The sequence below is a fragment of the Rana temporaria genome, chromosome 8 (genome assembly GCF_905171775.1).
Source record: "Rana temporaria chromosome 8, aRanTem1.1, whole genome shotgun sequence".
Taxonomy (NCBI): Eukaryota; Metazoa; Chordata; class Amphibia; order Anura; family Ranidae; genus Rana; species Rana temporaria.
The window spans coordinates 136587119-136613379 of NC_053496.1; the positions used below are offsets into that span (position 1 = coordinate 136587119).

General features: G+C 43.8%; 1 protein-coding gene across 1 annotated transcript in view; it reads right to left on the reverse strand.

The window, feature by feature from the left end:
- LOC120909094 (elastase-1-like) overlaps positions 1-24989 on the reverse strand; it is a 49917-nt gene extending 24928 nt beyond the window's left edge. Inside the window, exons 1-2 of the mRNA XM_040320745.1 lie at positions 24732-24989; positions 5704-5813 (exon numbers count right to left, since the gene is read on the reverse strand). Of these exons, the coding sequence (XP_040176679.1) occupies positions 5704-5813; positions 24732-24828 (207 nt within the window). The 5' untranslated portion in view covers positions 24829-24989. The remainder of the gene's footprint in view (positions 1-5703; positions 5814-24731) is intronic.
- Positions 24990-26261: the final 1272 nt, after the last annotated feature.

Here is a 26261-nt window from a genome sequence, read left to right on the forward strand (position 1 = left end):
TTGCTAAAAAAGCATATATAATGTTTTGGGGTTCTATGTAATTTTCTAGCAAATAAATGATGATTTTTACATGTAGGAGAGAAATGTCAGAATTGGTCTCGGTGCTCCAGAACGCCTGATGGCGCTCCCTGCATGTTGTGCCTCTGTATGTGGCCACGCCGTGTAAAAGTCGCACACATGGGGTATCGCCATACTCGGGAGGAATAGCAGAATGTGTTTTGGGGTGTAATTAGTGGTATGCATATGCTGTGTGTGAGAAATAACCTGCTAATATGACAGAAACAAGTTTTTTTTTTACAGAATTTTCAGTCGTTTTTCTTTTATAGCGCAAAAAATAAAAAACCCAGAGGTGATCAAATACCACCAAAAGAAAGCTCTATTTGTGTGAAAAAACTGACAAAAATTTCAAATGGGTACAATGTTGTATGACTGAGTAATTGTCATTCAAATTGTGAGAGCACCGAAAGCTGAAAATTGGTCTGGTCAGGAAGGGGGTTTAAGTGCCCAGTGGTCAAGTGGTTAAACATATATTGCAATGTATGTAAACTAAACCTCCTGTTTTTTATGCAACGTTTGCTAGAAAGGGTGTATAGCAGTGTGCAGAGGGTTCATCCAGAATTTGTATTTCCCCCATAACAAGCCACTTGCTGTAGGGGGCAGATGTGCGGGCTCACTCCTGGGTCGGGCCGTTTGTGTCATAACACACACACAGCGAGGCCTGGCTCTGCCCCCTGCTCCCACCTCACTGGATTTGATTGAGAGCAGCAGAAGCCAATGGCTACCAGCTCTGGCACACATATTAGTAGTCATGTTAGGTAAGGAATAACAGATTCCCATTTTGTCTTGCTCATACTAAAATATGTGGATTCTGCATTTAGATATCCAGTATATGAAGCTCACTCATGAAAGTTTCACGTAAATTATGTAAATTTACGCAATGCAGAGCACTGACTACTATACAATATGTAAATACACAGGGCCAGATTCTCAAACGAGATATGATGGCATATCTCCAGATACGCCGTCGTATCTCTGAGTTGCGCGGTCGTATCTATGCGCCTGATTCTTAGAATCAGTTACGCATAGATTTCCCATAGATCCGACTGGCGTAACTGTGTTACACCGTCGTATCGTAACTGCAATTATTACGCTGGCCGCTAGGTGTCGCTTCCGTCAAGTGTTCCACGTCGAGTATGCAAATTAGCTAGATACGCAAATTCACGAACGTACGCCCAGCCGACGCAGTACATTTACGCCGTTTACGTTAGGCTTTTCCCGGCGTATAGTTACCCCTGCTATATGGTGGCGTAAGTGCGGCGTACCAATGTTAAGTATGGCCGTCGTTCCCACGACGAAATTTGAAAATTTTACGTCGTTTGCGTAACTCGTCCGTGAATGGGGCTGGATGTAATTTACGTTCACGTCAAAACCAATACGTCCTTACGTCGTATTAGGAGCAATGCACACTGGGAGATTTCCACGGACGGCGCATGCGCCGTTCGTGAAAAACGTCAATCACGTCGGGTCACACAACATTTACATAAAACACGCCCCCCTGTTTGAATTAGGCGGGCTTACGCTGGCCGATTTACGCTACACCGCCGCAACTTACGGAGCAAGTGCTTTGAGAATACAGCACTTGCCCGTCTAAGTTGCGGAGGCGTAACGTAAATCAGATACGTTACGCCCACACAAAGATACGCGATCGTACGTGAATCTGGCCCTAAGTCTGTAAATAATTTCCTATATTTTTAACTTACCATTAATAAGCCATTAATGGTTAATCTAAGACTTTTTAGTTAATGCATTAAATACCAGCAATGCTTGCTAACATTTATTAGCAATGATTCTTATGTGTCAGAGCTTGTATGGCAGGATATCAAGTAGATTCCTGCTGTTATGTCTTTAGTGTACAGCAGCGCATGTATTTCGTTGTAACACATTACCTGCTCCTGCCCTACAGTTTTTATACACGTGACTTGCAATTGTTTCACATTTGGATCTGCTCCCATTGGGCATGATAGTAATAGAACTTAGAAAAATCATGTATATTGCAGAGCTATAAATAAATAAATAATATAAGGGGTATATTTTTAGAGACAGTCGCCCTGTTTGTAAAGCATGGCCACCACAGATTTTTTAAATAAAATTAAATGCTATCCTATGGTAACAGCTAGTCTTAGTGCAGAGACCTTATTTTTATTATTTTATTTCTTTAAAGAGGGAGTTCACCCTAAAAATAACTTTTAACCTTAGATTGAGGCTCATTTTGTCTAGGGGAATCGGCTAGTATTTTTAAAATCGAAGCTGTACTTACCGTTGTAGAGAGCGATCTTCTCCGCCGCTTCAGGGTATGGGTCTTCGAGACTGGGCGTTCCTATTTTGATTGACAGTCTTCCGACAGGCTTCCGACGGTCGCATCCATCGCGTCACGAGTAGCCGAAAGAAGCCGAACGTCGGTGCGGCGCTATACTGCGCCTGCGCACCGACGTTCGGCTACTTTCGGAAAATCGTGACATGATAGATGCGACCGTCGGAAACCTGTCGGAAGACTGTCAATCAAAATAGGAACGCCCAGTCCCGAAGACCCATACCCGGAAGCGGCGGAGAAGATCGCTCTCTACAACGGTAAGTACAGCTTCGATTTAAAAAAAAATTGCCGATTCCCCTAGACAAAATGAGCAGGAATCTAAGGGTAAAAAGTTGTATGTCCGGGTAAACCCCCGCTTTAAGTAAAAAATAAAATTGGGTTAGCAATCCTTTTCTGGTTAAATTTCAGGGGCTATTTGGACCAAATCATTATGGGGGTTATTTACGAAAGGCAAAGCCTCTTTGCACTACAAGTTCAAACTACAAGGGCAAAGTGATCTGAGGAGAAGGGGGAGGGGCTGCCTGTGATCTCCTGAGATACCTGTGTGATTACAGAGCAGCTGGGTTTTAAAAGTGAAACCAAAGTTAAAAAGACTGTGTTGTTACATGAAAATATTAACCACTTAACCGAATGACGGCTACAGCGCGGCTCGATAACTCTGGGAGGGTGTACATTGATGTGCACTGGGGCGCACACATGGGAATATCCGTGACTGCTGGGTCCAGAGAACCCGGCGCATCACGGATCACGTTAAATGGCCGCTGACAGAGGCCGTTTACCACGTGATCGCTCTGTTAAATGATGGAGTGATCACTCGTAAACAAACTGGCGACATGTCCATTTCCTCTCTCCCCTCTCTGTACCGATCGATGCAGTGCAAGGGGAGAGGGGAGAGAACAGTTACAGCAGTGCTGTGGGCTGGATGTGTAGTGCCCACAGAGCTGCTCCGTGCCATCCCACGCCAGCCATACCAGCCACTGCCATCCCTCCATACTCTGCCTGCCATCCATCCCTCCATACTCTGCCTGCCATCTATCCCTTCATACTCTGCCTGCCATCCATCCCTCCATACTCTGCCTGCCATCCATCCCTCCATACTCTGCCTGCCATCTATCCCTTCATACTCTGCCTGCCATCCATCCCTCCATACTCTGCCTGCCATCCATCCCTCCGTGCTCTGCCTGCCATCCCTGCCTCCGTGCCTGCCATCCCTCCCTCCATACTCTGCCTGCCATCCATCCCTCCGTGCTCTGCCTGCCATCCCTCCCTCCATACTCTGCCTGCCATCCATCCCTCCATACTCTGCCTGCCATCCCTCCCTCCGTGCTCTGCCTGTCATCCCTCCCTCCATACTCTGCCTGCCATCCCTGCCTCCATACTCTGCCTGCCATCCCTGCCTCCATACTCTGCCTGCCATCCCTGCCTCCATACTCTGCCTGCCATCCATCCCTCCATACTCTGCCTGCCATCCATCCCTCCGTGCTCTGTCTGCCATCCATCCCTCCGTGCTCTGCCTGCCATCCATCCCTCCGTGCTCTGCCTGCCATCCCTCCCTTCATACTCTGCCTGCCATCCATCCCTCCATACTCTGCCTGCCTCCATCCCTCCATACTCTGCCTGCCATCCATCCCTCCATACTCTGCCTGCCATCCATCCCTCTGTGCTCTGCCTGCCATTCCTCCCTCCATAGTCTGCCTGCCATCCATCCCTCCATACTCTGCCTGCCTCCATCCCTCCATACTCTGCCTGCCATCCATCCCTCCATACTCTGCCTGCCATCCATCCCTCCGTGCTCTGCCTGCCAACCCTCCCTCCATACTCTGCTTGCCATCCCTGCCTCCATACTCTGCCTGCCATCCATCCCTCCATACTCTGCCTGCCATCCATCCCTCCATACTCTGCCTGCCATCCCTCCCTCCGTGCTCTGCCTGTCATCCCTCCCTCCATACTCTGCCTGCCATCCCTGCCTCCATACTCTGCCTGCCATCCCTGCCTCCATACTCTGCCTGCCATCCCTGCCTCCATACTCTGCCTGCCATCCATCCCTCCATACTCTGCCTGCCATCCATCCCTCCGTGCTCTGTCTGCCATCCATCCCTCCGTGCTCTGTCTGCCATCCATCCCTCCGTGCTCTGCCTGCCATCCCTCCCTTCATACTCTGCCTGCCATCCATCCCTCCATACTCTGCCTGCCTCCATCCCTCCATACTCTGCCTGCCATCCATCCCTCCATACTCTGCCTGCCATCCATCCCTCTGTGCTCTGCCTGCCATTCCTCCCTCCATAGTCTGCCTGCCATCCATCCCTCCATACTCTGCCTGCCTCCATCCCTCCATACTCTGCCTGCAATCCATCCCTCCATACTCTGCCTGCCATCCATCCCTCCGTGCTCTGCCTGCCAACCCTCCCTCCATACTCTGCCTGCCATCCCTGCCTCCATACTCTGCCTGCCATCCATCCCTCCATACTCTGCCTGCCATCCATCCCTTCATACTCTGCCTGCCATCGATCCCTCCATACTCTGCCTGCCATCCCTCCCTCCATGCTCAGCCTGCCAATGGCGTTTCCATTGTCCTGGTGCTCCAGGGCCTTCAAAAGTGTAAGAGGCAGGAATTAAACTAGACATGTAATTTATGCTCCTATAACGCCTGATGGTGCTCCCTGCATGTTGGGCCTCAGTATGTGGCCACGCTGTGTAAAAGTCTCACACATGTGGTATCGCCATACTCGAGAGCAATAGCAGAATGGATTTTGGGGTGTCATTTGTGTTATGCATATGCTGTGTGTGAGAAATAACCTGCTAATATGACAATTTAGAAAATAAAATAAAAACAAATCTTGATTTTGCAAAGAATTGTGGGAAAAAATTACAACTTCAAAAAACTCACTATGCCTCTTACTAAATACCTTGGAACGTCTACTTTCCAAAAATAGGTCATTTGGGGGGTATTTGTACTTTCCTGGCATGTTAGGGTCTCAAGAAATGACAGAAGGGTGTGTCTTGTGATGAGAAGTGAAAAACATGTTTTTCACTCCTTTTCTCAGCTTCATAATCTGGCACACCTGAGAGATTAGCCGTGATCATCAGGATCTCGGCTCTTCCCTGTTTGATAAACGTACACCTCAGTGTGGTGGTGGTGGAGTTTGGAGATTTCTAGAAGGAATATTTAGACGCTGCTTGGTTGCAGTGGTGTATTTTGTCCTGAGATTTAACACCAATGTCCAATAGAGTATAAATAATTAGTATTAAAATGTAAACAAATTGTTTGTTCTATACATTTGTCAATGTTCACCAAAAGTTCACCAAACCATTAAACTGAAAACAAATTGTACCTGCAAGGAAACCTGCCAAGGCCAGGAGAACGGGCGTACTTCATTTCCAGACACAATCCTTCCTGCTGTATTTTGTTGAAAAAATGCAACTCCACAATCAGCTGGCCAGTCTGAAAAAAGAAAGTACATGCAAATAATATAACCAATATATTTTCTACACAAGACATTTTGTAACAAATCGCACAGTCCCATTATCGGTTTATACGTGAGTATTTTTCGGCATGGCCAGTCATCTCCAATTTACTCCAGATTATAATGGTATCTATATCCCTTTACAGCATTGATGCATTTTGCTACTTATGAGTGAAAAGAAGTCCATGAAAAGCATCAAGCCCATTCTGATGCATCCAATACACATCAAGAATTTTAGATGGTTTTACCTTCTCCTTTATCCCATTTTATGATATGGTTTACCTTGCACAGGGGGGATTATGATGTACAATTGTATTTGCTTATGCCATGCTCTTATATATATATTTCGATACTATGTATATTGATACCTCCTTTGCTTACATGCATGTTACACTATTTTATGTCATGTCAATCATTGGTTAACTAATAAACATACAGGGCCTGATTTAGGTACATTGGGTGTATCTCTGCGGCGGCGTAACGTATCCGATTTACGTTACGCCGCTGCAAGTTTTTCGGGCAAGTGCTTTATTCACAAAGCACTTGCCTGTAAAGTTGCAGCGGCGTAGCGTAAATCACCCGGCGGAATTCAAATTCGGCGGGTAGGGGGCGTGTACCATTTAAATGAAGTGCGTCCCCGCGCCGAACGAACTGCGCATTCGCCGTCCGTAAAATATCCCAGGGTGCATTGCTCCAAATGACGTCGCAAGGACGTCATTGGTTTCGACGTGAACATAAATGGCGTCCAGCCCCATTCACGGACGACTTACGCAAACAACGTAAATTCATAAATTTCAACGCGGGAACGACAGCCATACTTAACATTGGTTGCCCCTCATATAGCAGGGGCAACTTTACGCTGCGCAAACCTAACGTAAACGTCGCAAATTCACTGCGTCGACCGTGCGTACGTTCAGGAATTCGCGTATCTAGCTAATTTGCATACTCAACGGGGAAAACGACGGAGACGACACCTAGCGGCAAAAAAAATATTGAATTTAAGATCCGACAGAGTAAGAACCTTACGCCTGTCGGATCTAATGGATATCTATGCGTAACTGATTCTAAGAATCAGTCGCATAGATACGACGGGCCAGATTAGGACTTACGACGGCGTACATGGCGTTGCGCCGTTGTAAGCCCTTTGACAATCTGGGCCTATGTATATTGATACCTCCTTTGCTTACACTATTTTATGTCATGTCAATCATTGGTTAACTAATAAACATACAGGGCCAGATTCAGGTACATTGGGTGTATCTCTGCGGCGGCGTAACGTATCCGATTTACGTTACGCCGCCGCAAGTTTTTCAGGCAAGTGCTTTATTCACAAAGCACTTGCCTGTAAATTTGCGGCGGCGTAGCGAAAATCACCCGGCGGAATTCAAATTCGGCGGGTAGGGGGCGTGTATCATTTAAATGAAGCGCGTCCCCGCGCCGAACGAACTGCGCATGCGCTGTCCGCAAAATATCCCAGTGTGCATTGCTCCAAATGACGTCGCAAGGACGTCATTGGTTTCGACGTGAACGTAAATGACGTCCAGCCCCATTCACAGACGACTTACGCAAACAACGTAACTTTTTAAAATTTCGACGCGGGAACGACGGCCATACTTAATATTGGCTGCGCCTCATATAGCAGGGGCAACTTTACGCCGGGAAAAGCCTAACGTAAACGTCGTAACTTTACTGCGTCGGCCGCGCGTACGTTCGGGAATTCGCGTATCTAGCTAATTTGCATACTCGACGCGGAAATCGACGGAAGCGCCACCTAGCGGGCAAAAAAAAATTGCAGTTTAGATCCGACGGCGTAAGAGACTTACGCCAGTCGGACCTAATGGATATCTATGCGTAACTGATTCTAAGAATCAGTCGCATAGATACGACGGGCCAGATTACGACGGTGTACATGGCGCTGCGCCGTCGTAAGTCCTTTGAGAATCTGGCCCACAGATGTTAATATCTATGTAAATTCGTTTGGTTCCACCACCTACACCTCATTCAAAGTCCCAACCTCCCCCTTTTGCATATAGAATAGGGATGGGGGCGTGAACCTTCCCATACGTCCCATTTAAAGTCCCAATGTTTCTCTCCCCACTTCCACTTCTTATTTGGAAACAGATTTGGGTAAAAAAGAAGAGGAGGAGAGAGAGAAGAGCAAGTAGGAGGCTCCAAAAAAAAAAAAAAAAAGAAAATAAGATTTGAAGAAGGTATTTATGAAATAAGTGGTACCCTCAGTCTTGAGGAAGTGAAGTCTTTGTATAGGGGCCTAAATTTGCCCCTGTTAAAACTTGAATACGTTTGAAACGTATATTGGCATTCAAAAGTTCATTAGAATGCCAAATGTTAAAAAGTATTTTTTTATTGAATCCCATAGAAAATACTTCTGGAATATATGATGGCTCTCATACTAATTTGAGGAATAAATTCACTTTTGACTCTCACGATGTAGATAATAAGGGCCAGATTCTTAAACGAAATCTCTAAGTTGCGCGGTCGTATCTATGCGCCTGATTCTTAGAATCAGTTACGCATAGATTTCCCGTAGATCTGACTGGCGTAACTGTGTTACACCGTTGTATCGTAAATGCATATTTACGCTGGCCGCTAGGTGGCGCTTCCGTCGAATTCTGCGTTGAGTATGCAAATTAGCTAGATACGCGAATTCCCGAACGTACGCCCGGCCGACGCAGTAAAGTTACGCCGTTTACGTTAGGCTTTTCCCGGCGTATAGTTACCCCTGCTATATGGTGGCGTAAGTGCGGTGTACCAATGTTAAGTATGGCCATCGTTCCCGCGTCGAAATTTGAAAAAGTTACGTTGTTTGCGTAAGTCGTCCGTGAATGGGGCTGGACGTCATTTACGTTAACGTCGAAACCAATGACGTCCTTGCGGCGTACTTTGGAGCAATGCACACTGGGAAATTCCATGGACGGCGCATGCGCCGTTCGGGAAAAACGTCAATCACGTCGGGTCACATACATTTACATAAAACACGCACCCCTGATCCAAATTTGAATTAGGCGGGCTTACGCCGGCCGATTTACTCTACGCCGCCACAACTTACGGAGCAAGTGCTTTGAGAATACAGCACTTGCCCGTCTAAGTTGCGGAGGTGTAACGTAAATCGGATATGTTACGCCGCCGCAAAGATACGCGCTCCTACGAGAATCTGGCCCTTGATATATAGATATTTTTAAAAAAAATGGTTGTAAATATTTGGAAAATTTTAAGATGAAAAAAAATGAGGGATCCGATGTTTATTAGAAATTAATGAAGTTCAGTGTAGCTTCAAACCTACAGTATGTGCTTTTTGTTATCTTCACTTGATTTTTCTACATTCTAAGATGACAGTTTAAAAATATTATGTGACTTTAATTTTAATCCGCAAAGCCATATCTAGGAACTTTTTAGAAAATAGTGGTCTGGTTTAATAGCATTTCAATGTAGTTTAAAATTGTAGAGTTTAATAGCAGTACACTAAAGCATAGGAGCAGTGGCGGCTGGTGCTCAAAAATTTTGGGGGGGGCGCAAACGAACGAACAAAGAAAAAAAAAAGACAATTGCAGCCTCACTGTGCCCATCAAATGCAGCCACTGTGGCATGCCATCAATTGTCGCCACTGTGTCATCAATTGTCGTCACTGTGCCATCAATTGTCGCCACTGTGTCATGCCAAATGCAGCCACTGTGCCATCAAACGTAGCCACTGTGCCATGCTATCAAACGCAGCCACTGTGCCATCAATTGTCACCACTTAGCCCATCAATTGTCACCACTGTGTCACCACTGTGCCATGCCAAACGCAGCCACTGTGCCATCAAACGCAGCCACTGTGGCATGCCATCAATTGTCCCCACTGTGCACACATCAATTGTCCCCACTGTGCCCACATCAATTGTAGCCACTGTGCCCACATCAATTGTCGCCACTGTGCCCTGTAAACTGCTGCCAGTCAGATTGCCCCCTTCACTTACCTTTCTGGGATCAGCCATCCTCCTTCCACGGTCCCTCGATGTCTTCTCCCGCCCTCGATGGCACTTCAGCCAATCAGGTTACTGGTAACCAGAACCGGTGAACCTGATTGGCTGAGACGCCTGTCAGTGTTAGCCCAGGAACACACCCCCGTGCGTCCCTGGCTAACTATTTGGAAGCCGTTTACAGCCTGAGGGCTGTAATCGGAAAGCCTATCAGAGCCGCTGGCTCTGATAGGCACTTCCAAAGCCAACCAGCTGTCGTTATTCAGATGATGGGCGCTCACCAGGGGGACGGCCATCTGAATAGTGGGCGGCAGCAACAATACATAGATTCATGCAATGCATTAATCTGTGTATTGTATTCAGTGGCGGTGCATACACTGCATAGGAGTAATAGTGAAGGAGGAAAAAATGCCTTTAGTCAGTGGTGTCAACAAACAATTGTCAAACAATTGTAAGAAATCTTTATAAATTTACTTTAATTTGTGCTGTGTACATTGGCTATTATGCCGGGTAACTCACAATCATTGTTGTTGTCGCTTCGTTACATAACGCTTTGGAATTAATACATTGATTTTGTCTCATTGTTTGTTGTGAACATTGGCTAAACCTCTCTCACCTCATTCAAAGTCCCAGGCCTGCCCCCTTTTGTCCTCCAGTGGTGTCAACCAGAACATAAATGCCCATGAGACCGTGGCCCGGATTCAGATACATAGTTACATAGTTACATAGTTACATAGTTAGTCAGGTTGAAAAAAGACACAAGTCCATCCAGTTCAATTGCGTATCTACCGGCGGGCGTAACGTATCTCAGATACGTTACGCCGCCGTAACTTAGGGCGTAAGTTCCATATTCAGAAAGAACTTGCGCCCTAAGTTAAGGCGGCGTAGCGTATGTGGTCCGGCGTAAGCCCGCGGAATTAAAATTCTCCATGCAGTGGGCGTGTTGTATGGTAATGAAGGCTGACCCCACGTAAATGACGTTTTTGGCAAACGGCGCATGCGCCGTCCGTGAACGTATCCCAGTGCGCATGCTCCAAATTAACCCGCAAAAAGCCAATGCTTTCGACGTGAATGTAAATTACGCCCAGCCCTATTCGCGAACGACTTACGCAAACGACGTAATCGACGGAAAATTCGACGCTGGCCCGACGTCCATACTTAACATAGGATATGCCTCATATAGCATTGGTAACTTTACGCCGGAAAAAGTCTAACGTAAACAACGTAAAAAAATGCGCCGGGCGGACGTACGTTTCTGAGTCGGCGTATCTACCTAATTTGCATATTCCTCGCGTAAATCTACGGAAGCGCCACCTAGCGGCCAGCGTAAATATGCAGCCTAAGATACGACGGTGTAAGAGACTTACGCCGGTCGGATCTTAGGGAAATCTATGCGTAACTGATTCTATGAATCAGGCGCATAGATACGACCCCGCACACTCAGAGTTACGACGGCGTATCCGGAGATACGCTGTCGTAACTCCTATCTGAATCCGGGCCCTAGTGTGTAAGTGATCAGCTCACAGACAACATTTGATAACTTTGACACAGGCTGCAGAAGTTATGCATGGGTTTAATGCTAGTACTAAGTGAGGTAGGTAGCCACATTTACTTCTTTTGGAATAAGCCTAAATTCATAATGCAGCCTTACACCATCTGCAATAGCACACCTGACCTTTCTAATCCAAATAAATTCAAAGTGCACATCAAGGGGGCTTACAACCTATGTGCAAATGTCAGATTACAGCAAAACAAATATAGCTAGCTTTGAGAAAGCAACCCTCCTCCCTCCTATGATTTGCATAATTTCTCTAACCATTTTTATTGCATGGCCCCTCCTAGGGCTTAATCATAGATTCATCATCGATTTAGCTAATTACATCAGCCATGCTATACAGCACATTGTGTAATATCTAGAAAAAAAACAAGCTGCGCAAATAACGTGAAATATCAAACAAAAAGCCATATAGCATAATATTTGCAATAATTTTTTGTTTGATATTTCACGTTATTTGCACAGCTTGTTTTTTTCTACATTGTCTTTCTTGTGTGTGTCTCACATTTAAAGTCGCAGCATTTTTTTTCGTTTGTCCATTCGACAGCGCAGTATTACCACATTTTCCACATTGTGTAATATGGGCTGATATCCCAGGATTTATTAGTAACAAAGTGCTAACTAGATTTATTGCAATAGCATGCCATTACAAGACATAGCACATGACTTAAAGTGGAGGTTCACCCGGAAATGTAAATTTTTAACATTAGATTGAGGCTCATTTTGTCAAGGGGAATCGGGTAGTTTTTTTAAAAACGAAGCAGTACTTACCGTTTTAGAGAGCAATCTTCTCCGCCGCTTCTGGGTATGGGCTGCGGGACTGGGCGTTCCCATTTGATTTACAGTCTTCCGACAGGCTTTCCGACGGTCGCATCTATCGCGTCACGATTTTCATAAAGTAGCCGAACGTCGGTGCGCAGGCGCCGTATAGAGCCACACCGACGTTCGGCTTCTTTCGGCTACTCGTGACGCGATGTATGCGACCGTCGGAAGCCTGTCAGAAGACTGTCAATCAAATAGGAACGCCCAGTCCCGAAGACCATACCCGGAAGCGGCGGAGAAGATCGCTCTCTAAAATGGTAAGTACTGCTTCATTTTTAAAAAAACGACCCGATTCCCCTTGACAAAATGAGCCTGAATCTAATGTTAAAAAAAAAATTCCGGGTTAACTCCCGCTTTAAGCCCTGTACACACGGCCCAGAATCTCGTCAGGAAAAAAACGTTGTTTTTCCTGACGAGATTCTTGGCAAGAATCTCTTGCCGGGCCGAGTGTACAGACACCCCATTCAAAAGAACCACCGTTCTTTTGAATGGAACAAACACGGTGACGATATCAACTACGACGAGCATGTGTTCGTCACATTCAATGCCGTCGCCGCCATCTTGCTACACCCTACCTATGCCTAGGAAGCTACTGCACATGCGTCAAAGTCATTTCGAGCATGCACAGGTTTCCACGTCGACAGGTAAGTATACACACTCTCGGGTTTCTCGGTAGGAAAACACTGCCGAGAATCACAACGAGAAAATAGAGAGCGGGTTCGGATTTACAGCGACTGCACTTCCAAGTGCAATTTCAAGTTCACTTTGCACTTGTAGTTTGCACTTGCAGTGCAAAGTGGATTTGCCCTTCATAAATAACCCCCTATGTCTATTCCAGTGACAGCTTGACATTTTTAATTATCCCTCACTTTCAGCAGGGACACAAACAGCAGTAAAAAAACACGATAGAGGTTCTATCCCTCACCTACTGTATTGAAAATCAATACAATAAAAAATTGGCTTTAGAGACCTATTAAACATGGTTCTACTATTATTACATAATAGTTTAAAAAGTATCCAAAAATAGAATACATTGCCTAGCTGCTAACTTTAGCAATTATTTAACATTTTTTAATGTCATTTCTTTCTGTTTATACATTATATGTTTTATTATGTAATGTAAGTAGCTGGGAATGAACTTTGAATTTATGTACATTGCTAGAATCAGAACAGACACACACACAGCAGACTATAGCAAATAGGGTTTCACAATGCTGGGCTTAAAGGGACCATTTATTTTTATTATATTTTTGTGTCCTTGCCCATTATCTCCCACACCTTATCTAAATGTTGTATTTCAGTTTGCTGTCAGTTTAAACGCATTACGCTTGTGTCAATGTTTACAATTCGTCTTGTGATTTTGTACGTCTTCACCTGACCCTGTAAGCAGACATAGGTCAATACGCAAGCCCTCTGTAACAAAGAATGTGAGTGATTGACTTTGCCAAGTATTGAGTTCTGTCACTCTTTGGGAAGGACAGCTATTATCTCTTTACCATGGTTGACTGGGCCCTTCTGGAGCAAAGTTGCTTTCAGGGCACCACTTAAAATGAAATTATTTGTTTTAATTGGATTTTTGGTAATAGCCTTCACATCTATGCTGGATTCAGTAGTTTATTTAGGTTTTGTGCTGCCCCAGGCCTGACTAAGCTTGTGCACCCCCTAATTTACATATGACCCATCCCTTCCTGTCATGGCCACACCCCTTGCTGTTTAAGACCCGCCATGAAATTTTCGAGTGGGGATTCTCTTCATTTGCAAAGATTTCCTCTCACTTGATGTTTGGCTAGTCCCCCTGTCTGGGGCAGGAAGTGAAGGGAAATCTCCGCAATGGGACAGAGATGGTAAAAAATAAACGGACAGTGGCTATAACCCCCCTTACTCTACCCAAAATGAAAAAAAAAGTGTTGCCTATAGTTCTATTTTAAAGCGGTAGTTCCCCCTCCAAAAAATTTTTACCCTTAGATTGATGCTCATTTTGTCAAGGGGAATCGGCTAGTTGTTTTGTAATCGACGCTGTACTTACCGTTGTAGAGGGCGATCTTCTCCGCCGCTTCCGGGTATGGGTCTTCGGGAGTGGGCGTTCCTTCTTCATTGACAGTCTTCCGACAGGCTTCCGACCGTCGCATCCATCGCGTCACAGGTAGCCGAAAGAAGCCGAACGTCAGTGCGGCTCTATATGGCGCCTGTGCACTGACGTTCGGCTACTTTCGGAAAATCGTGACACGATGGATGCGACCGTCGGAAGCCTGTCAATCAAGAAGGAACGCCCATACCCGAAGACCATACCCGGAAGCGGCGGAGAAGATCGCTCTCTACAACGGTAAGTACAGCGTCGATTTTAAAACAACTACCCGATTCCCCTAGACAAAATGAGCATCAATCTAAGGGTAACATTTTTTTGGAGGGGGAACTACCGCTTTAGGCACAAATCCCCCGCCCCCCACACAGTTGCGGAATGCCGGCCACCTGCATACCGGAAGCAGTGCGGCCGCTTCATTGGGGTGCTAGACTAACTTGCCTAACAGTGTAGTGCAAGCCGGTGGGGACTCTTTTCATGCTGCCCCCATACAAAGTGCTGCCCTAGGCCTGGACCTTGTTGGCCTAGGCGAGGATACCGTGTTGGCTGGATTTGACACTAAACCACGCAGACTGTGGCCTAAGGTTTCATGACGGTTGGGAGTGGAATCTTTCCACTTGTGAGTTTGCCTCCAACTACAGTTTTAATTTGGCATCAGCAGCAACTTGGCAGATAATGTGTTAACTTACTACCTTCACAATATTAGATGCATAGGCATGCAATGGCACTGCATGTTGTGCTAGAGGACTGGTGCAAGTGCAGGGCCAGTCATGAGTAGACAATGCCACCCCAGATACACAGTGATGGTCCCCCTCACAGTTTCCTGGATAGAGTGGCTTTCAATGCTGCAAACAGACAATATTTTTTAATTTCTATGCCGTCTATAACAAATCACCTTACCAGTAAGGGGTGATCTATCTCCTAGCCCTACCTTATGTTGCCATCCACTGCAGCCCTCAAGTTCACCAACAGTGCCCACCACCTGCATAACTCTTCATACCACACGGCATCTCCAACCCAACCTGGCCGGCACAACAAACACTTCTAAAGAAATCTGAACTATAAGAGCACAGTCTCTGACAGCAACAGAAGTTGCCCCGATCCCCTTGCCAGGATCCAACACACCTTCTATCTCCATTCTTCACATGTCAACCACTTATTTCTCATCCAGCCCATGCTTCCATATCTGTCCCCCATCATCAGCCCTTTTAAAGGTTATTGCAGCCAATGTTTCACAGACCACTCAGATGTCTTACCTAGCTGGAGTACAATTGAACTTTTTTCTTGCCGCTGTACCAGGGGTCCCCAAACAAAGGGACAGTTTACTGTTCTTAAGACTTTTTTTTAGGGGGGGGGGTTACCAAACTATGCCCATTGTATTGTGAATAGAAAGGTCCCCATGTCAGTGGAAAAAACAATGCCCCATCTTTGATGTCAGTGGGAGGAATTGTGCCCTATCGTTGGTATCATTGGGAGGAATTTTGCCCCATTATTTGTTTGTTATTATTTTTCCTCTTCTCCTCACTGTTATGAGTTTTTCTTAGCATTTTTTTTATAGATTATGGAATAGTCTATATTTAAGTACATATTACAATCTATATCATAAATGTTTTTATATGCTAGATTTCTCCACTGACCAGTGACCACCAATGTAAGGGGGCATTTAAATAATGACCACTCATACAACATGGTATTTACACTTATATAATGGGGCATTTTTAAGTACCCACTAATATAAGGGGGCTTTATTTAGGGGCATGCATGCTCTACTGAGTTTAAAGTGTTTCAAACTCTCTCATTCAACATTAACTTTATGCTGCTAGCATTAGTAAATAGATAGGGAAGTATATTACATTTACTTGTTTTAAAAAGTTTTTGTACATTTCTTCAGATACTTTCAGGTTTCTGGCCAAGGCCAAATTATGTCATTCATCCCACCAGTCTTCATGGGGATTTTTTATTTTATTTGAAAGATGAGGAGTTTTTTTTTCACTTAAAGGAGTTGTAAAGGAATTTTTTAATTTTTTTGCTGAAATGACTGTTTACAGGGTATAGAGACATAATAGTTAACTGATTCCTTTTTAAAATGATTAAAGATAAAAATCAATCATATAATGTACCTACAGTTTCGTTTTTGCATGCTGTTTCCTGCTCTGTGATGTACAGAGCCACAGAGCCAATACAGGTAAGTGATGGTTTGTAAAACGAAACTGATTGGTGTTGAGGGGTTTCAGACACACAGTAATCACACCTCCTTGATTAGTGACCACAGAGAGAAAGCTCCCATGACTTTTTTCATCAGGAAACAGACAACCAGAAAGTGTTCAGAACAGAGAAGGATTAGAGCAAAAACGAACCATGAGGACATGAAACCAGGACTGCAGTAAGGTAAAGGAAGCTAATTAGCTAAAAAAATAAAAAATCCTTTAGTGACCCTTTAAGCACACTCTCCTGCCTGCATGCCTTAGCTAAGGGCAGGTGGATTCCAGGAAGTAAATGCTACATGAATAATCTGCCCTTATTGAAGATGACCATGGCTAGAAACACTAGGGGGTGTTTTTCAAAGTGATTTCTTAACAAAATAAAAACATGGAGACAGAATTGATGGGTGAGTTTAACTGGTCCAGTTAAGTTCTGCTATAATACGTATTCTAAATTAATGCAAAGTGTATGCTGTACTGTGTGTTACATACTCCAGACAGCTGCACCTTGCCGTACATTACATACATACAGGTGACTACAGTCTGTATGTCATACTATGGGGTTGATTTACTAAAGGGAAATATACTGTGCACTGCAAGCGCACTTGCTCCAGAGCTTAGTAAATGAGGTAAAGGTTCACTTTGCAAAGAATACTTAAAGCAGAGTTCCACCCAAAAGTGGAACTTCTGCTCATCTTATTCCTCCCCCTCTGGTGCCACAATTGGCACCTTTCGGGGGGGGGGGGGGGGGCATAGGATACCTGTCTTCGGGAAGTCCCTGCCACGGAGCTGTGACGTCACCGCGGGGCTCCCTCCTTCTTGGGCCCCCCCATGCAATTTTGCTCTCATATTATACAGGACCCTCTCCCCCATACTACCCACATCATCAAACAGGACCCCCTGCCTCCACAGATCCATGCACTGCCCCCCCCCCCCCAATGTTCTCACCTTGATAGTGTCCACAGAATGTCAGGCGAACACCAGGCACTCCCCTCAAACCCCCCCAGCAAATAGGTTCTTCAGCGGGTCGATGGTCTGCGGCTTATCAGACATGGTGAGGAAGAGGGGTCAGTGTGACTGTGCCCGGACTGACAAATACTCTCTCTGGACAAGGTTTACCTTACTAAGCTCTCCAATCACCACACATGCTGCAGGAATAACACCCAACCAATTACCAGCGCCCCCAACATTCAATTCCGTCCTCATCTCCTGAGTGATAGCCAAATCCACCTATCAACTATTTGTGGACAGCGCAGGCTCAAGGGGCAGCTCAGCTGCTTTGGGCCCCACAACAATAAATGGTCCCAGGGGCAGCTGCACCTTTTGCACCGCAGATGTCCCTGGCTATGGGGATGTTTATTTCATCTCACTAACACCAGTAATGGGGGATTTTTTTTGTAATGTCAGCAATGTTAGGGGTGTGTATTTAATCCAATATTAAATTTACTAACTATACTAGGGGAATTTTATTTATCATAATAACACTAATGCAAAGGGTATGTTTTTTTTATCCCTATTACACCAATGCCTTTTTTTTGTCACACTCTCATCTCTGATTGGAGTATTTTTCTCAACTGTATTAATTAGGTTCTACTTTGAGGTAGACTCAAAGGGCTAGATTCACGAAGATTTCGGCCGGCGTAGCGTATCTCAGATACACTACGCCGCCGTAATTTTGAGCCGCAGGTCCTGTATTCACAAAGAACTTGCGCTGTAACTTACGGCGGCACAGTGTAACTGGGCTGGTGTAATTTAAAATAGGCTGGTTGGGGGCGTGTTCTATGTAAAATACTAGTGAACCCACGTTTTTAACGTTTTTAACGAACGGCGCATGCGCCGTCCGTGGACGTATCACAGTGAGCATGCTCCAAATGACGTCGGCAAATCGTCATGCTTTCGACGTGAAGGTAAATTACGGCCAGCTCCATTTATGGACGAGTTACGCAAACGACGTAAAATTTGAAAAATTTGATGCGGTTCCGACGTCCAAACTTAACATTGGCTGCGCAATGTTTTTGGTGATTTAGCTTTACGCCTGAATACCCCTTACGTAAACGGCGTATCTTTACTGCGACGGCCGGGCGTACGTTTGTGAATAGGCGTATCTAGCTGATTTACATATTCTAGGCGTAAATCAGCGTACACACCCCTAGCGGCCAGCGTAAATATGCTGTTAAGATACGACGGCGTAGGAGACTTACGCTGGTCGTATCTTAGCAATATTTAAGCATATCTCAGTTTGAGAATACGCTTAAATATACAACGGTGGGGATTCGGACTTACGACAGAGTATCTATTGATACGCCCATTGTAAGTCTTAGTGAATCTACCCCAGAGTGTTCACCTTCTGTCTATAGTCTGTAAACAAAAAAAAGCATATGCAATGGAAGAATTCAATTTTTCTAAAAATATTCTTTGTGCTGAGATGTATGTGTGTCTGAGAGACTTGGTCTTACCTAACATTCTTGGCTAGTATGTTTCCTTGTTGGGCACAAATTCTGGAACCTAGTTGTGGCCAGAACTGTATCGGGTATAAGGGGCAGGGCCGTCTTTACCACAGGGCAAATGGGGCAGCTGCCCAGGGCCCTGTCACTGTTGGGGGCCCAAAGCAACCCCCTTTAAAAAAAAAGTCCGGAGGTCCCCAGGGGCCCGGAGGCCCCTATGGCCCCAGATGGCAACCCCCCTTTTTTTTATTTTTTTTAAATAAATAAATATATATTTTTTTAATATATTTTTATTTTATTTTTTATTAAAGGGCCAATTTTTTTTTAGAGTTTTTTTTATTAAAGGGACCATTTTTTTAGGGGTCTCCAGGGCCCCAGATGGCAACCCCCTTTTTTTTTATTTATTTTTAAATAAAAAAATATATATTTTTATTTTATTTTTTATTAAAGGGCCAATTTTTTTAGAGGTCTGGGGGTCCCCAGGGGCCCGTAGTTCCCCAGGGCCCCTGATGACAACCCCCCTTTTTTTATAAAAAACATATTTTTTTATATATTTCTTTATATATATATATATATATATATATATATATATATATATATATATATATATATATATATATATATATATAATATTATATATATATATATATATATATATATATATATATATATATATATATATATGTATATATATATATATATATATATATAATATATCATCATTATTATTATTATTATTATTATTATTATTATTAAAGGACCCAGAGGTCCCCAGGCCCCCGGATGGCAACCCCCCTTTTTTTATAATTTTTTTCATATTATTTTATTTCTTTTTTTTCTTTTATATATATATATATATATATATATATATATATATATATATTTATTTTTTTTTTTTTATTATTATTAAAGGGCTCAGAGGGCCCCATGTGGCAAACACCCTTTTTAATTTTTTTTATAAATGTTTATTTTTTTATTTTTGTTATATTTTTTTTTATTAAAGGGCCCAGAGGTCCCCGGATGGCAACCCCCCCCCCTTTTTTTTATAATTGTTTCTTTTTTATATATATTTTTTTAATTTTTTAATAAAGGGCCCAGAGGTCCCGGATGGCAACCCCCTTTTTTTGTAATTTATTTTTATAAAAAAATGTTATTAAAGGGCCCAGAGGTCCCCAGGGCCCCAGATGGCAACCCCCTTTTTAAAAAAATATATATATATTTTTTATTTCTTTTTTTCTTTTTATTAAAGGGCTCAGAGGTCCCCAGGGTCCCGGATGGCTACACCCCTTTTTTATATATATTTTTCTTTATTTTTTATTTCTTTTTTGTAAAGGGCCCCCCGCTTTTAAATTCGCGGAACCCCCCCCCTGCTTTTCAATTTCAGGCGGCAGCACCCCCTCCCGGTTCTCTGCTCCAGGGGGCCCATGCCTGAAGCTGTGTAAGTGGCACCATAATTCCTGATCCCTGCTGCCTGTTAAGCCCCTGTGCTGCCCACAAATCAGGCTGAAAATCATCAGCGGCACGCAGCCAGTGACAGTACTGCTTCCCTTCCCAGTGCTTTAAAATGTACAGCACCCCTGGCTTCCCTTTAGACGTGCACTTCTCCCTTCCTGCCACTGGGTGCTGCTTGTATATAAAAGTGAATTAGAATGTGATTTTATAACATCCCCAGTTTGCTCTTCCTGAGGCTGATTTCTTCATGTCCTGCTCCTCAAGGTATGTCACTGTTTGCTAATCTATATTGTAAATAGAAGTTTTCTGTAGAGTGTGCCCAAAGTCTTTATAATATTTGATGATTCACTGCAGGTCTGGTCAGTGTTTTAAAAAGTTCCTCTATTTTACACATGGCATGGCATGGGGGTCACAGCACCGTCTGTCCATTCTTCTTTAGCACCATGGGACCCCATGCCATGCCATGTGTAAAATAGAGGAACTCTTTAAATCACAGACCAGACCTGCAGTCCAGGCTGAGTAAGGCCTCAGAGCACATGGCATTACTGTCTGTATTTAACTGCTTGATGGGCTTATTTTGGGCTTGGCTGGTTCACATGTATGTGTTTTGGCGGCCCACATTCATTTGAATGGGCCGCCATGCCTGTGTTTCCTGCAAAGAAAAGCGCATGCCTCATGTAATAGGCTGCGTACATGGCACACCTATGCCCATCAAGCACTGAAATACAGCACTGTCTGTCCATTCTGCTGTCTGCTGTGACTTATCTGCAGTTCCCGCACTGTCAAACTTGCTGCATTTTTAGACGTTTAGGTCACGCTTTTAAAAACACAGTGAGTTTGTGTGTGCAAGAACTGCAGGTAAGTATCATGGTGCAAAAGCAGAATGGATTTCAAGGCAACTGTATTTTTAAAATGCTGAATGCACCTTTTTTCTGCAGGAAACAAAGGCATGGCAGCCCATTCAAATCAATGGACTGCTGTACCTGCACAAATGAGGACCGCCAAAACACATACATGTGAACCAGCCAGGCCCAAAATAAGCTGGAGGGGGGCCCAAAAATAATGTTTGCCCAGGGCCCAAACCATATTAAAGACGGCCCTGATAAGGGGCCTTACACCTGTTCCTCTTTTCTTAGATATGATCTCTTTGTGTCACTGGGGAAAACTGTATTATCCTATGTTACACTATTGGAGGCTTAGTGGTCATATTTATGGACCCAGTACTAAAGAATAGAGGCCTCTAGTAAGCTGTAAATGGAAAGGAAACATTGAAGAAATGTCTATACTAGGGCTCTAGGGAGAAAGTCTGTGGTTCTGTAATGATTCCTTGATCGTAAGCCTACACAACATTTATGTTTTAATGTGCCAATTATCTACTTTCATTTTTATATGTGTAGCAGCAGCATTTTCTCTTACCCCCCCAGCCTTCAACAGATGGTTTAGCTGAAAAGAGGACATCTTTTCCCATCAGTAAACCCTAAGGGATCATTTTCCTGGAACCTTCTGTCACTACCGCTAACAAGCACAGTCAATTTTAACTACAAAGTAAGGTTTACAAACATTTTATGTATTATTTATATGCATTTGATAAGCAAATAAAGTACGCTGCTAAAAGAAACAATGTATCAGTATGCATGTAAAATATTTTGTTTTCCAACGATAACATAATATCAGAAGTAACAGAAATCATCTTTCTATTTTATCTCATCCTGCTTTCCTCTCTCTTAATCTCTGTAACCAATTTCCAATTTTCCTTTATTTTATGTATTCCTCTCTCGATCTTACCCTTGTCTTTCGCTGTCTTCTGTTTCTCTCTCCATCTCTAACTCAAGCTCTTTGGGCCAGATTCACATATAATTGCGGCGGCGTAACGTAGCGTATATACGTTACACCACCGCAAGTTTTCATCGCAAGTACCTGATTCACCAAGCACTTGCGTGAAAACTTACGCCGGCGGCGTCTGGCGTAAGCCCACCTAATTCTAAGGGGCGTGTGCCATTTAAATTAGGCGCGCTCCCACGCCGGACATACTGCGCATGCTCCCTTTAGAAATTCCCGCCGTGCTTTGCGCGAAGTGACGTCATTTTTTTGAATGTTGACGTGCGTAGCGTACGTTCGTATTCCCGGACGTCTTACGCAAAAAAAAAAAAATTTGAAATTCGACCCGGGAAAGACGGCCATACTTTAACATAGCAACGATCGCGAAAACCGTCGTGGATCGCCGTAAATCCTCATTTGCATACCCGACGCTGGAATACGACGCAAACTCCACCCAGCGGCGGCCGAGGTATTGCATCCTAAGATCCGACGGTGTAAGACAATTAATAACACCTGTCGGATCTTAGGGATATCTATGCGTAACTGATTCTATGAATCAGTCACATAAATACTCTGAGAGATACGACGGAGTATCAGAGATACGACCGAGTATCAGAGATACGCCGTCGTATCTCTTCTGTGAATCTGGCCCTTTGGGCCTAATCCACAGCCAGCGGGTGTAACTTAAATATTCGGATTTAAGTTACACCGCCGGAAAATTTCTACCTAAGTGCCCGATCCACAAAGCACTTATCTAGAAATTTTCTGCGGTGTAACTTAAATCCGGCCGGCGCAAGGCGTTCCTAATTTAATGGGGCGAGTCCCATTTAAATTAGGCGCACTCCCGCGCCGGACGTACTGCGCATGCTCCCGACGTCATTTTCCCGACGTGCTTTGCACGGTTTTACGTTGCGCCGGGTTTTGAGAATCGCGACGGGCGTAAAAAAAAAAAATACGAGTTGCAGCGGGAAAAAAAAAATTTGAAAAAAAAAGACAGCGACCCGGGATAGAAGGGTCTACTTTTACAAGGCCTAAACAGTTTAGGCCTTGTAAAAGCAGCCCTAATATTGCGACGGCAAACTAATACTTACGGAGAAAAAACGAAGCGTAAAAGCTTTGTGGATCTCCGTAAGTGCTACTTTGCATACCCGAAGCGGCATTCCGACGAGAAATGCCCCCAGAGGCGGATGCGGTACTGCATCCTAAGATCTGACAGTGTAAGTCCCTTACACATGTCGGATCTTCTGCCTATCTATGAGAAACTGATTCTGTGGATCAGTTCCATAGATAGAAACAGGGATACGACGGCGTATCAGTAGATACGCCGGCGTATCCCTTTTGTGGATTACCCCCTTTGTCTCTAGCACTCTCTCTTTCTCATCCCTCTTTCTTGGTCTTATCCGTCTCTTCCTACTTTCCTTAACTCTCTTCTCTCTACATTTTCTTCCTATCTCTCACACCTCTTTTTTGTCATTTCTGCCCCTCCTTAGCTCTCTTCTCCTTACTTTTTTGTCTTTCCTCTCACTTATCTCTCATCCCTCTTTTCTGTCCCTCCTTATCTCTCCTCTCTTTACTTTTTCTTATTTCCCCTCACTTATCTCTCACTCCTCTTTTTTTGTTTTGTCTGTCTCTTCCTACCTACCTTATATCTCTTCTCACTTTTTCTTTTTTTTCTGTCTTTTATCGTTCCCCCATCTTTTTTTGTCTTGTCTGTCTCTTTCTACTTTCCTTACCTCTTTTCTTCTTACTTTTTCTTCTTTCCTTTGTTCTCACCCCTTTTTTGTTGTCTTGTCTGACATTTCCTACTTCCTTTACCTCTTTTCTCCATTCTTTTTCTTCTTTCCTTTTTTTTTTAGGTCTTTCCTTTATTTTAGTTCTCACACTTTTTTTCCTTGTCTTGCCTGTTATTTCTTACTTCCCTTACCTCCTTTCTTTTTCTTTTTCTTTTTTCGTCTTTCTTATTTTTCATCCCTCTAAAGCCCCATACACAAGATCGGAATTTCCGAAGGAAAAAGTCTGACTGACTTTTTCCATTGGAAATTCCGACTGTGTTTAGATAGAGAACATGATCTCTTTTGCTCCGATGTGATTTTGGTCGGACAAAGGTCCGATCATGTGTACGGGGCTTTACTTTGTTTTGTCTCTTGTTTCCTATGTCCCTTACCTCTGTTCTCCCTATTTTTTCTTCTTTCCTCTCATTTCTCTCACCCCTCTTTCTTTGTCTTGTCTGTCTCTCCCTACTTTACCTCATTTTCCATGACTTCTTCCTTTCTCTATCTCCAGAGCATCATAAATCACAATCAAAACAATTTTTTATAAAAAAACTTAAGTAACCACAAACAAAGCAAAAAGTCCACAAAATCTACAGATTATATAATGCAGAAATAAAGAAAACAGCTTTGTTGTCTAGCTTTGTTGCTACTATGTTTTACACAGATGAGGTTTTATGACACAAAAAACATCAGCAAACATCCCCCAGACAAAAAGGAAATCCATTACATTTATTAAACACTCTATTCAATAATCTATTAAACAAGACACTTACCTAGGTGGAGAAACTTGGGGTGGATAATGTGCTGTGGCGATGTTGCCTGTGCTAATGACAGCACACAAAGCAGAATAAGGAGACCTTTTAAAATCATTTCCAGGTGTGTGAACTGTGGCAATGAGGACAGTGTTGGTATTTATACAGCAGAGGATGTGTCATGATGAGCTTTACACAGGGGACATAACACTAACTTTTGCTGTTACCAGGGTCCTGATAAATGCACATATAACAATACCTAGAGATCAAAACACATGGGCCTAGATGGTTCTGTATGTGCCCAGCATTCTGCTTGTAAACTGACCACTGGGAGTAATATCAGCAGTTTTAGACTGGCTGGCAGAAAACAGGCTCAGCTCAGAGTATGTGAGGGTTTTACAGTGTGGCAGGCCAGAGAAACAAATGGAGTTTTTTTTTTTTTAATATATTTATTTTATAAGTTTTCATCATTACAGACCAGATTGCATTCTTGTTGGAGACTATAGTACTTATCTCACTATTAAACTAATACATAAATTGCTTATTTCCAAAACATCACATAAGATCAATCAAAAGCAAATTCTGAAAATGTTCTTTCTTTTTCTTACACATATCATCAATACAACATAACAAGCATTATAAACAGGGCTCAAGTCCTGCGGGAACGCGTGGGAACTGAGTTCCTGCACTTTTTTCACAGCAGGAACTCAGTTCCCTTTGCAGGACGAGAGCAGCCGAGCCACCCGAGCCAATCCTTCACTAAGCGGCGATGCCCAGCTCGAGTCACTGTCAGGGGCAGGCGAACCTTAGTAATCCTTTATGTTACTGGCCGCTTCCTGTATATGGATTCATCAGGTAGTGTGCGGGTATTCCGTCACTTCCTCAATGCCGCAATATCTCATAGGAGCTTTTGTCATTGTTCCCAGGAGACATTGCGGAGGTCTGCCGCGAGTTATCGTGGGATTTAGAAAGAACTTGCTTCTACCAACCACCATCCGACTGGAGTCGGACCACTTGGCCTTCAGGAGAAATATTAAAACCCATCTCTTCTGAGGTCAAGGGGTTCCTTACCCATGAAATGGATACAGCGCCCAGAGGCGATTCAGTTCGCATGTGTTGCGCTTTACAAGTCTCTCTCTCTCTCTTTCTAAATCCCGCGATAACTCGCGGCAGACCTCCGCAATGTCTCCTGGGAACAATGACAAAAGTTCCCAGGAGACATTGTGGCATCAAGGAAGTGATGGAATACTCGCACACTACCCGATGAATCCATATACAGGAAACGGCCAGTTACATAAAGGATTACTAAGGTACAGTGGATCGAAAAAAAACCCCAAAAAACATGCGGTTTAGTAATTATGCATATGAGCGTATCATTTTTTTTTTTTTGTGGGGGAGTGGATCTTGGGTGGAAGTTCCCACACTTTTTTCCCCAGGACTTGACCCCTGATTATAAACATCTACAAATAATAACAATATATAAACAAACATACAAAAAAAAAAACCCACACACAAATACATAAATAAATCAAGCGACTAATCCAATATTCG